A 15,178-nucleotide genomic window follows, 5' to 3' on the forward strand; every position below is an offset into this window, starting at 1 on the left:
CTCAATGCACAGTCCTCTCCATCTTTGAATCTGCACCAACAGCAATGAAAAACAGAGCTTCATGGGTGAGGGGAAATACCTATATACTGTGTATTGGGGGAAGTACAAGTCTGGGACTGAGTCTTCTGTTATTGGTCCAGGGGAGGGAGATCTCTCATACATGATGTGTTATTGGTCAGTTTGAGGGCTTTTGTCTCAGGTTGCTGGCACATCTGTCTTCAGGAAATCCTTTGTATTCATACATTTGGTCATAACTAATTGTTGCAATGTGCTACAATCTACTCATAGCTATCAAATTTACACACACATTCTCCTGATCATTTTGATACTAAGCATGATATGTTTATCTTGTTCCGTTCCAATAATACATATATATTTGATGTTATAACTCTCTTATATAAATACATTATAATGTCTAGTGCTTGACATGTTTTGTCTATGTGTAATTTATGTGTTGTATGAAATATGTGTTAAATATATCTTTGTGGCTTGTCTGTGTGAATGCGTATGCTACCATATATCACTGTGCATGCTGCGTGTATGCGCACGCACAGAGACCCATCTGTTTGGAGTTTGCATGTGGTATGTATGTAATATTTTTGACTTCGACAATATATATTTGTTGATTGTGCATCATTGATGGTGGGAAAGCATCTGGTTCTCCCCCCATCAATGGCAAAAGTATTCAACATTGGTCATAGACCATCGAGGATTTTGAATCATCAATGGTCGATGGCCATTCCTAAGAGTAACTTTCCTTAGCTTGTACGTGCTAACTACTGCATTAGCTATTGAAGCCTTTTTGCAAAAATCGCAATTAAGTTAAATGAGATGGAATTATAGATAACAGTATTTTTCTAACACAATATTTTCTATTTTCAGGATGTTATATGAGCACCCGGAAGTTATGAAACTCACGTAAGTTCCTATATGGGTTGGCAAATAGTAGGGTTATTCTTTTGAGAAAGGCAGCGACTCAATAGTTCTTAATGTAATCTATACTTAGCTTGAGAGACAACTTATAAAAGCATATTGACTTGTGTGGTGCGATGAAGAGATAAAGGATCAGGGGGGTGGATCCAATGGGTGCAGGTGACATCTTTGGAGAGGATGTCATCACTATAACAAAGTGAGACCCAGAGGTAGCGAGAAGGACAACTTGGTCATGAAAGACTTCCAATATGGAATTATTTGGGCTAAGTACAAATATTAACACAATATAGTGGTGAAGACAACTCCTTGAAATTTCCCTAAAAATTCACTTAACATCCATTGTTAGAATATGAACACTACTTTAAAAACAAGTAGAAATAAGATGATTTCTTAGATTAAATTAAACTGTGACATTAAGTACTCTTCTAATGGCATGGGCTTTATATTATTCACCTAAATCTTAATTATTAATTCCTTCAGTCTTAAGAATGAGTGGGACTCGTCCTCATCATGTGCAGTACTATAGAAATGCTGAAAATGAGGATACCTTTGCAGAACAAAACATGCCGAAGTGTATAGAAAGACTAAATGTGTACTATTTCCCATAACCTGGCATTTCAGGAGCAGGGGTTACCCTCATTTTCAAGAGACTAGGGGGCAGAGGTACTGAGCCTTGGCGATTGATAAAGTATAAGCCAATCAGCACCTAACTGTCATGTTATAGGCAGTATTTGAGAAATGACAGTTATGAGCTGATTGGTTGGTAGTCTATCACTATCTAAGGCTTAGTACATCTGCCCCTAGGAAATATTCAGGCTGGTCCCCCCCTCACCTCCGGAGATAGTGGGTGACTGGGAGAGGGTGACGGAGATAGTGGGTGACATGGTGAGGATGCAAGGGAGATAGTGGCTGACTGGGAGACATTGGGTGACAGGGAGAGGATGACAGGGAGACATTGTGTGACAGGGAGACATAGGGTGTCAGGGAGAGGGTGATAAGGAGATTAAGGCTGTCAGTGAGAGGGTGACAGGAAGACATTGGGTGACAGGGAGATAGTGGGTGACATAGTGAGTAGGGATAGCCATTTTTTTCAGCAAAGTGTCATGGCCCAGAGCTTAACCCCGGCCCCTGACACCCACGAAGCCATGCCCATGGGCTCTGATCAGTCCGCAGTTCACTTTACAGTAATGCAGGGGTGAGCATCGATGGGTTAAACGATCGATGGTAACCTTACAGGTAGTTTTACACCATCGAGGTTATCCATCAATTAATGATACCATCGATGGTGACCATCAATGGATAACCCACCAATTGCCATCCCTAATAGTGAGGGTGAATGCGAGATAGCGGGTGACAGAGATAGTGGTTGACAGGGAGACATTGGGAGACAGGGAGACATTGGGTGACAGGGAGATAGAGGGTGACAGGGAGATAGTGGGTGACAGGGAGACATTGGGTGATTTGGGTGACAAGAAGAGGGTGACAGGGTGAGAGGCTTACTCGCCACACGCCCTTCTGAACGTGCACAAAAATGCCAGGGCTGAAAGAGGCCTCAGTTGATCCCTGGCTGGAACAGTGAGATAAAAAAGAGAAGCCTGTGTGGGGGAGGGGTGGCAGGGGTGCTGTGGTTGGGGCTGGAGCAGAAAGGAGCCTGTGCATGGTAGGGGAGCCGCAGATGGGGGGTGGCTGGAGCAGTGAGGTAACAGAGAGGAGCCTGTGCGAGGGAGGGGGCTTTAGCGGTGAAGGAACAGAGAAGAGAGAAGAGCTTCTGTGGAACACACACACACACACACACACACACACACACACACACACACATTTCTTGCAATGATTAATTGTCATTCTTCTTCTTCAGGAGAAGTGATGTCTTGGTGTTGACACCTTGGCTGGCCCCAATTATATGGAATGGCACCTATAACATAGACATCCTGAATGCTCAGTTCCACCAGAGAGGTGTCCGCATTGGCCTCACTGTCTTTGCTGCTAAAAAGTAAGTCATAAATAATAATAAAGAGAGTGACTATCAACATCTACCCCCCTGGGGCAAGTAGATGTCACGTTTTTCAGGGACTCATTGTATCAGTCATTGGACTTGCACGTTCAGGTATGTAAGTCCTCAGTGTGGCACAGCTCTCTCTGTGAAGCACCCCTCTCCTGCTCTCTGCCCGTGCTCCTGTCTGGTCTAGAGAGCCGACATAACGATCAGGGGGTCGAAATAAAGTGACTGTGAGTAATAAGCTCACCAGTCTGGTTGATTGCTAGGGTCGCAGTCAGTAGTGGTCTCCGTACAAATTCCAGTGTCTGTGCCGTTAGAATTTTTTTTTGCAGCAATAAAGCATTTTTTTTTGCAGTATTGCTGCGCTGCGTAGAATGGCCCTCATTCCGAGTTGTTCGCTCGCTAGCTACTTTTAGCAGAAATGCAAACGCAAAGCCACCGCCGTCTGGGAGTGTATCTTAGCTCAGCAGAATAGCTAACGAAAGATCAGCAATTCTGCTATTAAGTATTTCCTTGCAGTTTCTGAGTAGCTCCAGACCTACTCCTAGATTCTAGATTGCGATCACCTCAGTCCGTTTAGTTCCTGGTTTGACGTCACAAACACGCCCAGCATCCGGCCAGCCACTCCCCCGTTTCTCCAGCCACTCCTGCGTTTTATGCTGGCACGCCTGCGTTTTTTAGCACATTCCCGGAAACGGCCAGTTTCCGCCCAGAAACTCCCACTTCCTGTCAATCACACTATGATCAGCAGAGCGCTTAAAAAGCTTTATTCGCCCGTGGGTAAAATAGCATAGTTTTGTGTAAAAATACTTACCGCGTGCGCCCTGCTGTGCATACGCATGCGCAGAACTGCCGGATTTTAGCCTATTAGTAATTCTGCTAAAAATAGCAGCGAGCGAACAACTCGGAATGAGGGCCAATGATGGAGTCGGGATTTGCGTCCACCTCTAAATCAGGCCCTAAAGATTATTTACTGACATGGTGTCACAACTGAGGGCCTGAGCTGACGGGAGGCAGCCTCAGTTGTAGGGGCTGAGATGTACCGGAACCTGGGAGGTTGTATCAGACCCCTGGACATGTAAGTAACATGAATAATAACTGCCCGAAGGCGTGACCACGACAACTTGGATAAAAGTCAATGATGTTTATTATGACAACTCCGCAACACAGCAGCAGTAAAAGAAAACGTAAAAGTCAGCAAATAATAAATACAGTTCCTGGGTACTACAGGATGGCAGGAGCCACAGGGCACTGGTAGTGTGAGATAGTTCTTATGATCTTCTAGATGGAAAGTCCTTACCAGGCCCGACTGTAGCAATGGAGATAACCCAGGATTGTGCCAGCTGGTGTTCCAGGAAAAGCTGGGTTGCTGAAGGTAAAACAGCTGCTGTGGATACTGGCTGGAACCAGACTGTTGTTAGCACGGAGTGGATACTGGCTGGAACCAGTTAAATAATAAATGAACTTGGGAGCGATGAAATATGAACTGAAATGTAGAACTTGAGAGCGGAGAAATAATAATACCGGTGGAGAGTGGTAAAGTGTAGAAAGGACACCGGCCCTTTAAGGGAAGCTGTACTCTGCTGGAAGCTGAGCTGGAAGCAGGTAATGTTGTAGCTGGAAACAGATGAATCCACAATGGATTGGAGAGTCAGGCTACACCGCAGGTGGAATGCTGGTGCGGGTCTCTATGGTGGAAGTCTTGAGACAGGAGCTGGAACCTGGAAGACAATCACAGGAGAGAGACAAACAGGAACTAGGTTTGACAACCAAAGCACTGACGCCTTCCTTGCTCAGGCACAGTGTATTTATACCTGCAGCAAGGAAGGGATTGGCTAGGCAATTATGCAGATTATCAATACTGAGAACAGATTGGTGGAAATGATCAGTTGACAGAATCCAAGATGGCTGCGCCCATGCAGACACTTGGAGGGAAGTTTGGTTTGTAATCCATGTGGTAATGAAAACAGTAATGGCGGCGCCGGCCACCGGAGACAGGAGGCGCCAGGCTGACAGATGCACATCCAACCACGCGGACACAGCGGAGGCCGCGGCTGATGTAATCGCCACTCAGACACTCTGCATGCAGAAGTTCAGGGACGGCGGCGGAGGCCGCGGGAGACGCCATGCCAGGTGTAATATGGCGTTTACTGTGACAGCGTCCCAGAGTGACAGGAGAGGATACAGGAATGTACACATCAGGATAACAGATGGGATCCGGTCCTGGAGCGCTGAGCCAGCCTTAGGAGGCATCCGATGGGCAAGAAATGGCGTCCAGATACCCGGATCGTGACAGCACCCCCCCCTTTAGGAGTGGCCCCAGGACACTTCTTTGGCTTTTGAGGAAACTTGGAATGGAATCTCCGGACCAAGGCAGGAGCATGGACATCAGAAGCATTGGTCCATGAACGTTCCTCAGGACCATAACCCTTCCAGTCAATAAGATATTGTAGTTGACCGTAACGGTGACGTGAGTCCAGGATCTTGGCCACTTCATACTCAACGCCTCGTTGAGTTTGGACTTTCGGAGTTGGAGGAAGTGAGGAATGAAACCGATTCAAGATCAGCGGTTTCAACAGGGAAACATGGAATGTCCTGGGTATTTTTAAGAAGGGAGGCAACTGGAGTCTGTAAGCAACAGGATTGATGACTTGTTCAATCTTGAAAGGACCGATATAGCGAGGTGCAAACTTCATACTGGGAACTCTTAACCTCAAATTCTTCGTGGATAACCATACCCGATCACCCACCTTGAGAGCAGGAACTGCTCGACGCTTCTTATCCGCAAACTTCTTGTATCTGAACGATGCCTTGAGCAGAGCTGATCGTACACTCTTCCAGATATTGGCAAACTGATGCAAGGTGATATCCACTGCGGGAACAGAAGTTGCTGGAAGCGGTTGGAACTCAGGGACTTTAGGGTGGAATCCAAAGTTAGTGAAGAATGGTGTTGAAGCAGATGAAGAATGATACTGGTTGTTATGACAGAACTCGGCCCAGGGAAGTAATTGAACCCAGTCATCTTGAGAGGAGGACACATAGATGCGGAGGAAGGCCTCCAAGTCCTGATTCACCCTCTCAGTTTGACCATTGGTCTGAGGATGGTAAGCCGTGGAAAACTTTAGCTTGACTTGGAGGACTTGACATAAACTTCGCCAGAATTTGGCTGTGAATTGAACTCCTCGATCTGAGATAATTTCTTCAGGAAGACCGTGGAGTCGGAAGATCTCTTGTATGAATACTTGAGCCAACTTGGAAGCTGACGGAAGACCGGTGAGAGGAATGAAGTGTGCCATCTTGGTGAACCGGTCAACTACCACCCAGATGGTATTGAACTTGTTGCACATGGGTAAGTCTGTAATGAAATCCATCGACAAGTGGGTCCATGGTCGACGGGGAACGGATAGTGGAACCAGTTGCCCCGCAGGCGACTGGCGGGATACTTTATGTTGGGCACACTTTGGGCAAGATGCAATAAACTCCAAGACGTCCTTTTTCAGAGTTGGCCACCAATAGGACCTAGAGATAAACTCCAGGGTTTTTTGGATACCTGTATGTCCGGCAAAACGGGAAGCATGGGCCCAATGCATGAGCTTCTTCCTTAGCATCGGCTTCACAAAACTTTTCCCTGATGGGGGCGTAGAGTCCATCCCTACCGTGGAGAATGCCAACGGATTTATAATAGGATGCTTGTCTGAAGACTCTGACTCATTTTCTTGCTCCCATGAGCGGGAAAGGGCATCGGCCTTGCGATTCTGAGAGCCCGGACAGAACTGGAGTTTAAAGTCGAACCTGGAAAAGAAAAGTGCCCATCTGGCCTGACGAGGGTTGAGACATTGTGCGCCCTTCAGGTATAAAAGGTTCTTGTGGTCTGTAAGTATGGTGATTGAATGAGAAGCTCCCTCCAACAGATACCTTCACTCTTCTAGAGCGAGCTTGATGGCTAGCAACTCCTGGTCGCCAATGGCATAGTTGCGCTCAGCTGGGGAGAACTTCCGGGAGAAGAAACTGCAAGGGTGTAAATGGCCATCTTTAGCCCTCTGAGATAACACCGCTCCTACTCCAACGGAGGAGGCATCCACCTCTAAGATGAAAGGAGAGTCGATGTCAGGCTGTTTCAGAACAGGCGCAGAGATGAACCTTTGTTTTAAAAGATGAAATGCTTGCATGGCTTCTTCAGACCACTTGGACGGGTTAGCACCCTTCTTAGTGAAAGCAGTAATAGGTGCCACAATGGTGGAAAAGTCTCGTATAAACTTTCGGTAATAGTTGGCGAACCCTAAGAACCTCTGGACCCCTTTGAGGGTTAAGGGTACCCGACAATTTTGGATTGCTTGTAGTTTCTCAGGATCCATCTCTAGTCCGGAACGAGACACAATGTACCCTAGAAACAAAATGGACTTGACTTCAAAGACGCATTTTTCTAATTTGCAATAGAGATGATTGACACGGAGACGGGACAGAACCTCTTTAACCCAAAAACGATGTTCCTCTAAATCGTTGGCAAAAATGAGGATATCGTCTAGATAGACCACGACATGACGGTATAGAATGTCTCTGAAGATCTCATTGACAAAATGCTGGAAGACAGCTGGAGCATTGTTCAATCCGAAGGGCATGACGAGGTACTCATAATGTCCGTCACGGGTGTTAAAGGCGGTCTTCCACTCGTCACCCTCACGGATCCGGATGAGATTGTATGCACCTCGCAAGTCCAGCTTTGTAAAGATGGTAGCTCCGCTAACTCTGTCAAAGAGCTCAGTAATCAGGGGTAAAGGATAACGGTTCTTGATGGTAATGTCGTTCAAACCTCTGTAGTCGATGCACGGCCGCAGACCACCATCTTTCTTTTTTACAAAAAAGAAGCCTGCGCCGGCTGGGGAAGAAGAAGGTCGAATGAACCCCTTTGCTAGGTTCTCTTTAATGTATTCCTCCATAGAATGCGTCTCAGGCAGAGACAACGGATAAGTTCGGCCTCGAGGTGGAACCTTCCCTGGAACGAGATCAATCGGGCAGTCCCATTCTCTATGAGGAGGAAGGATATCAGCAGAAGCTTTACTGAACACATCCGTGAAATCTTGATATGGAGGAGGTGGAACATCAGACGACCTGGGGGAGGAAGAACAGACAGGCAATACTTTAAACAAACATGTCTCTGCACAGGAGGAACCCCATGCCAGGATTTGCGTAGTCGTCCAATCAATTGTAGGATTGTGAAGACGGAGCCATGGAAGGCCCAGGACCACAGGATGTGTGGCTCTTGGAATCACTAAAAGTGAAATAAGTTCGGAATGAAGAACTCCCACTCTCAGACGAACTGGTAGAGTCCTTAGAGCAATAACAGTATCAAAAATTTTACTGCCATCCACGGCAGTTAAGGAAAAGGAGGAAGGAAGTCTCTCGGTGGGTAGGGACCACCGTTTAACATAGGCTTCAGTAATAAAGTTCCCAGCTGCTCCGGAATCAAGGAGGGCAATGACGTTCCGATAACGTTGAGCAACTTGAAGCGAGACTGGGAGATTACAATCATGAGGAGATGGAGAGGAGATCATTACTCCTAGCCGGCCCTCTCCTGGGCGAGCTAGGGTTTGGAGTTTTCCCGGACGTTCGGGACAGGCATTGATGGTGTGAGACGGAGCTGCACAGTAAAGACAAAGAGACTCAGAGAGACGTCTTCGGCGCTCAGCAGGAGTTAAACGGGAACGGCCAATTTGCATGGGCTCATCTTTAGATGGTGACAGTTGACGAGGAGGAGGAGCAGAAGATTTTGGAGCAGATGATCTTCCACGCTCAGTTGCTCTCTCTCTGAAACGTAAATCAACTTTCGTGCAGAGTGAGATTAGCTCATCTAACTTAGAAGGTAAGTCTCTGGTAGCTAACTCATCTTTAATAAGCTCAGATAAGCCATGCCAGAATGCAGCATACAGGGCCTCGTCGTTCCATGCCAGTTCGGATGCCAGGATCTGGAACTGTATCAGATATTGTCCTACAGTACGTGACCCCTGGCGTAAACGGAGAATCTCGGATGAAGCTGAGGTTACCCGGCCTGGCTCGTCGAAGATGCGCCTGAATGTTGACACGAATGCAGTGTAAGAAGATAGCAGGGTGTCGGACCTCTCCCATAACGGTGATGCCCAGTCAAGGGCGGAGCCACTGAGAAGAGAGATGATGTAGGCAATTTTTGTACGGTCACTGGGAAAATTGCCAGGTTGTAGCTCAAACTGAATCTCACACTGGTTGAGAAATCCCCTGCAGAATCTTGGAGATCCGTCAAATTTTGCTGGCGTTGGAAGATGAAGACGTGGAGCAGAAATGGGTAAGGTGGGTGGGGTTATAGCTGGAGTCACTGTGGTTGACGCACCAGATGCGCCTGATCCACGGAGAGTTGTCTGAATCCCATCCAGCCGAGTAGAGAGATCCTGGAGACAGCGGATGATGTGGCCCTGTGCAGCCTCCTGATGTTCTAGTCGGGCTGCCAGTTCTTGCATCGGCCTGGCCGCTTGATCCTGGTCTCCGGCTGGATTCATTAGGTCAGTGCTTACTGTCACAACTGAGGGCCTGAGCTGACGGGAGGCAGCCTCAGTTGTAGGGGCTGAGATGTACCGGAACCTGGGAGGTTGTATCAGACCCCTGGACATGTAAGTAACATGAATAATAACTGCCCGAAGGCGTGACCACGACAACTTGGATAAAAGTCAATGATGTTTATTATGACAACTCCGCAACACAGCAGCAGTAAAAGAAAACGTAAAAGTCAGCAAATAATAAATACAGTTCCTGGGTACTACAGGATGGCAGGAGCCACAGGGCACTGGTAGTGTGAGATAGTTCTTATGATCTTCTAGATGGAAAGTCCTTACCAGGCCCGACTGTAGCAATGGAGATAACCCAGGATTGTGCCAGCTGGTGTTCCAGGAAAAGCTGGGTTGCTGAAGGTAAAACAGCTGCTGTGGATACTGGCTGGAACCAGACTGTTGTTAGCACGGAGTGGATACTGGCTGGAACCAGTTAAATAATAAATGAACTTGGGAGCGATGAAATATGAACTGAAATGTAGAACTTGAGAGCGGAGAAATAATAATACCGGTGGAGAGTGGTAAAGTGTAGAAAGGACACCGGCCCTTTAAGGGAAGCTGTACTCTGCTGGAAGCTGAGCTGGAAGCAGGTAATGTTGTAGCTGGAAACAGATGAATCCACAATGGATTGGAGAGTCAGGCTACACCGCAGGTGGAATGCTGGTGCGGGTCTCTATGGTGGAAGTCTTGAGACAGGAGCTGGAACCTGGAAGACAATCACAGGAGAGAGACAAACAGGAACTAGGTTTGACAACCAAAGCACTGACGCCTTCCTTGCTCAGGCACAGTGTATTTATACCTGCAGCAAGGAAGGGATTGGCTAGGCAATTATGCAGATTATCAATACTGAGAACAGATTGGTGGAAATGATCAGCTGACAGAATCCAAGATGGCTGCGCCCATGCAGACACTTGGAGGGAAGTTTGGTTTGTAATCCATGTGGTAATGAAAACAGTAATGGCGGCGCCGGCCACCGGAGACAGGAGGCGCCAGGCTGACAGATGCACATCCAACCACGCGGACACAGCGGAGGCCGCGGCTGACGTAATCGCCACTCAGACACTCTGCATGCAGAAGTTCAGGGACGGCGGCGGAGGCCGCGGGAGACGCCATGCCAGGTGTAATATGGCGTTTACTGTGACAGCGTCCCAGAGTGACAGGAGAGGATACAGGAATGTACACATCAGGATAACAGATGGGATCTGGTCCTGGAGCGCTGAGCCAGCCTTAGGAGGCATCCGATGGGCAAGAAATGGCGTCCAGATACCCGGATCGTGACGCATGGTAAGCTTTACAGCCTTACTTACTGTATAATGTAAGTAACCATGTGCAATTACTCCTCTAGTCCTCTTCCCCACCTTTTCACTGCTTGATACATCAGCCCCATAGAAAATAATGGGACTGAGGCAGAATTTCATTGCATGCACAGAAGGTAATGCGTAATTTTGCCTGCATGTAGAGCTGATGTCATCTTTGCGGGTGCTAGATTGAATACTTGTCATTCTCATCACCATCCATGCACACTTGCACCAGCCTTATCCATGGTTTAATAGAAACAAACAGGTGTATTATCACATCAAGTCTACAATTCCATCCCATGCCTTCACTGGACATTGGCTACAGGACATTGCCACGATACAGCCAGTTACGTCCCTTCAGCCAGAAATGAAGACATGCGTACAACTCCGCATTGCCCGTAATTGCATGCTCCTGGTTTCTGGAGCATGCACCGTGCAAAAACACACAATGGGGGTCATTTCAAGTTGATCGCTCGCTGCCGATTTTCGCAGCGCAGTGATCAGGTAAAAAAATGGCAAAACTGCGCATGCGTATGCACTGCAATGTGCACGCATGTCGTAGGGATACAAAGAGAATCGCTGCTGTGCAATGCTTCTATCGAAGAATCCATTCGCACAACCGATCGCAAGGAGATTGACAGGAAGAGGGCGTTTATGGGTGTCAACTGACCATTTTCTGGGAGTGGTAGGGCAAACGCAGGCGTGTCCAGGTGTTTGCAGGGCAGGTATCTGACGTCAATTCCGGGACCTCCGTCGCTAGAATCATCGCACAGGATAAGTAACTGCAGGGCTGGTCTTGTTTTGCACAAAATGTGTTTGTGTCACTCGGCTGCACATGCGATCGCGCACTTGCAAAGCGAAAATACACTCCCCCGTGGGCGGCGACAATGCGTTTGCACGGCTGCTAAAAGTAGCTAGCGAGAGATCAACTCGGAATGAAGGCCAGTATGTGTTCATTTCCTGCATTTCTTATTTGGCACAATAATACCATTAATCATGATCATTATTGCTAAGACGCCTCAAGTTCGGCAATGCCTGACAGGCATGAAGCAATTAAATAATCTAAAACAAATAAAATGTACAAGAACATACACATCATGTAAACTCTCAGTAACAAGTACACCGCATATTGTTTATAAATTGTCCTACATGGACAGCTTGTTCCAGGGTTGAAATGTTATACTAACAGTCGATGTTAAAAATTGATTTTAAAGTCGATGTCGATGTTACAGTTTATATTAGTCTAGAGTCAGCCGGTTTTTGTCAGTTGCATTCAAAATCGATAGCAAATCATAGAAATCAACCAAAAATCTGCTACCACTTCCTGCTGACTTTTGATTGGACAAAACATACCACATGCCAGAAGCTGCTGTGGTTCCTCTAATTCTGGTTTGTGGACATCTACAATGGTGGGGCGCCTACGCATGCATTCTGCGCATGTGCAAGGTGGGTTCTGCACGGCCGCACACAATGCCCCTTGAGCAGGATTGGACTGACCCACAGGGGCCCTCCTCCTCTAGGGATCAGGTTCCAGACTGAGCACTAGAATTATGCCATATCTGCCTACTTTTTGGCTGATCCTCTGGGAGGGAGCAGCAAGATCACACAGGGAGGGGGCATGGAGGAGGCTGTACGGGGGTGTGGTGATGAATAATCATCATAGCCCCGCTCCCCACTTTACAATGCCCACATTAACTCGAAATGAGGGCCAATATACGCTGCGCAAATAGATATACTTTGACATTCAACTTTGCATCTGCATCTAACATGATAAAGTAACCATTAGAAGTCTGTCCAACATTTATAAAAAAGAAACTATAGTACGGGGAGCTCTTATTCCTTAAACAAACTTAACTATTAAAAAACTGACCGCCTGAACCTAATGCTGAACCCTTTGTTTGTTTTCTAGATACATTCAGTTTATTCCAACATTTCTAGAATCAGCTGAAAAGTTCTTCATGGTGGGACACCCGGTAAATTACTACGTATTCACTGATCAGCCCAATAACATACCCAACGTTACACTTGGTGAGAGGAGACAACTGATCGTACTGGTAGTCCCTGCATACAAGAGATGGCAAGATGTCTCCATGAGGCGCATGCAGATTATTCGAGATTACACTCGCGAGCGCTTCGTCCATGAAGTGGACTATTTGGTGTGTGCCGACGTGGACATGAAGTTCACCGACGACGTTGGAGTTGAGATCTTGAGTGAGGTGTTTGGTACTATTCATGCTTGTTTCTTTACGGCACAACGCAAAGACTTTACCAATGAACGACGGCCAGAGTCCGCTGGCTATGTTCCCTTTGATGAGGGGGATTATTACTACACAGGAAGCTATTTTGGGGGTTCAGTAGAGGGGATCTACAAGTTGACTAACCACTGCCACCGCGCCATGCTGGCAGACAAGGAGAAGAGCATTGAGGCGCTCTGGCACGATGAGAGCTATTTGAACAGATATTTCCTTTATCACAAACCCACTAAGGTCCTCTCCCCAGAATATTCATGTAATTACTTTTGTGGAGAACCAGCTGTTGTGCAGAAAAAGAGGTTTGTTCTTGTTCCAAAGGTTTATGCAAAGATCCGGGACAAGCGGTGACACCTGGACATTTGAAGGCAAAGCTTTTGTTCAATGTTCATATTGGCTGCAATATATATTTTGTTCACCATGACCTTTTAAATATGCACTGACCATAGTATTCTGTAGCTTTGAGCTTGCTTTTTTGTTGTTGTCTCAAGCAGGTTTGTATTTTACATACATAGCATCCCCTCCATTGCTGTCTTTTTATGGGGTGGTGATTTGTACTTTATACAGTTTACTCTTCTCACCTTCTCTACTTGGGCATTGCACACATATCAGTCACTGATTCAAGTTGCAGGTCATGGGTTGCCATCAATGGGTGTTGACTCATTACAGTCCATGAACCTGATGCTAGGTTGCCCTAATTGACATAAACTTCACACGTCAGATGCATACGCACGCCACTCAAGCACACTTATCTTAATAAATAAAGACACAACAACCGTAATTGGCGTGAAAGGGGTCAGCTTTTTATTTTGACTGAGAGGGAGGCCTATTAATACTAACACTAAGAATGCAGACTTCCCTCTCTAACTAAGGTTGCGGGGAGAAGAACGGTTAAGCATGATAAAGAACTTAATAAGGGTAATCCAAAATTATATGATGAAATAGAGCAATAAACATGTGTATGTGAGGGGGCCTTCTGCCCCAGATGTTCCGGGATTGGCCTCCTGCCTCCATCCCGAGCAATAAAAAAATACTGTATGTGTGAGGGGGCCTTCTGCCCCAGATTTTCCGGGATCGGCCTCCTGCCTCCATCCCAGACATCGGAAATCAAAAAATCCAAGGCCAGGGGTCGACCTTCTGCCACTACCCCTGCCCTCCAACAGTTGTAGGGACGGAGATACGCTCCGCCCCTACGGGGTAAAAAATAGGGCCACCGGCCCCGATATCCACACATGCTTATGATCTATCATATGGGCCCACCCAGGTACGATGGTGCCCATCAATTAATAATAAGACTATAAAATTACCTAAAAGTTCACCCGAACTTACTAACAATAAACTCCTTAAGTAAAAACTAAAATAACCGTTCAGAAACCGGCCAACTGTCAGGTTACCAACCTGCCACCGCCACCTGAACCGAAAAACCCACTCAACTAAACAAAGCAGAATACGGAGAAAAACCTCACTCAACTCAAACTAAAGAAAACAGAATACGAAACTAAAAAGACCTGAATCATATAAAGCACGGATCTAGCCAACTGACTGCAAAAGAAGGGTGTTACTGAGGTTAAGAAATGAAATATATGGAGAAAATGGGTAACCTAACCTGGCGGGGGGGGGGGGGGGGGGGGGGTGGGTAGGGGTCGCCCAATTTGACTTGAGGCAAAAACGCAAAACTTTGTCAGCCGGCAACAGCCGTAATTAAAACCAACGATAAAACAAAAATTCCTCAAGGCCCCCGCAGTCGCAAAGTGCAACTGCGACGAGCAGCTAATCCTCAAAAGGGCGCACTGGGAGGAAAAGGCCTGATACAGCGCCTAACTGCACCAGACCTCCACCTAGTCGGCCGGAGATAGACCCATGTATAAAATACAACGCCCCAAAACCGACCGGAATTGATATCTGGTCAACTGGGAACCGTCACTATGGACGAGCCACCCGGGAGGCGTTGGAGGCCGTAAGTACAAAGAAGACCGGGCTGCGATAATGTTAGGGTCTCCTGCCCTGTGCTGCCACGTCGTCATGGCAACTGGGAGACAAGTGCTAGCGGAGTGGCCTGAGCGCAGCTGATACTCCGGTTCGGGTCTTTTGCTGTGCAGTGGTTACAGGCTCTGTGCACGGCAGGGG

The 15,178-nt window shown here is 47.1% G+C and overlaps 1 protein-coding gene across 1 annotated transcript; it reads left to right on the forward strand.

Annotated features, from left to right (window-relative positions):
• The first annotated feature begins 882 nt into the window (after positions 1-882).
• LOC134948344 (histo-blood group ABO system transferase-like) lies at positions 883-13,933 on the forward strand. The gene is made up of 3 exons (XM_063936268.1): positions 883-918; positions 2,789-2,923; positions 12,712-13,933. The coding sequence occupies exons 1-3, from the start codon at positions 884-886 to the stop codon at positions 13,400-13,402; spliced, it is 861 nt and encodes a 286-aa protein (XP_063792338.1). The 5' UTR covers position 883; the 3' UTR covers positions 13,403-13,933.
• Positions 13,934-15,178: the final 1,245 nt, after the last annotated feature.

Source organism: Pseudophryne corroboree, chromosome 8, assembly GCF_028390025.1.
Source record: "Pseudophryne corroboree isolate aPseCor3 chromosome 8, aPseCor3.hap2, whole genome shotgun sequence".
NCBI classification, from domain to species: domain Eukaryota; kingdom Metazoa; phylum Chordata; class Amphibia; order Anura; family Myobatrachidae; genus Pseudophryne; species Pseudophryne corroboree.

Bases quoted from the DNA above. Each gene is read 5' to 3' on its own strand.
- LOC134948344 (XM_063936268.1), top strand. From the start codon at position 884: ATGTTATATGAGCACCCGGAAGTTATGAAACTCAC. The intron at 919-2,788 runs GTAAGTTCCTAT...CTTCTTCTTCAG, and splicing joins CCGGAAGTTATGAAACTCAC to GAGAAGTGATGTCTTGGTGT. The intron at 2,924-12,711 runs GTAAGTCATAAA...TTTGTTTTCTAG, and splicing joins ACTGTCTTTGCTGCTAAAAA to ATACATTCAGTTTATTCCAA.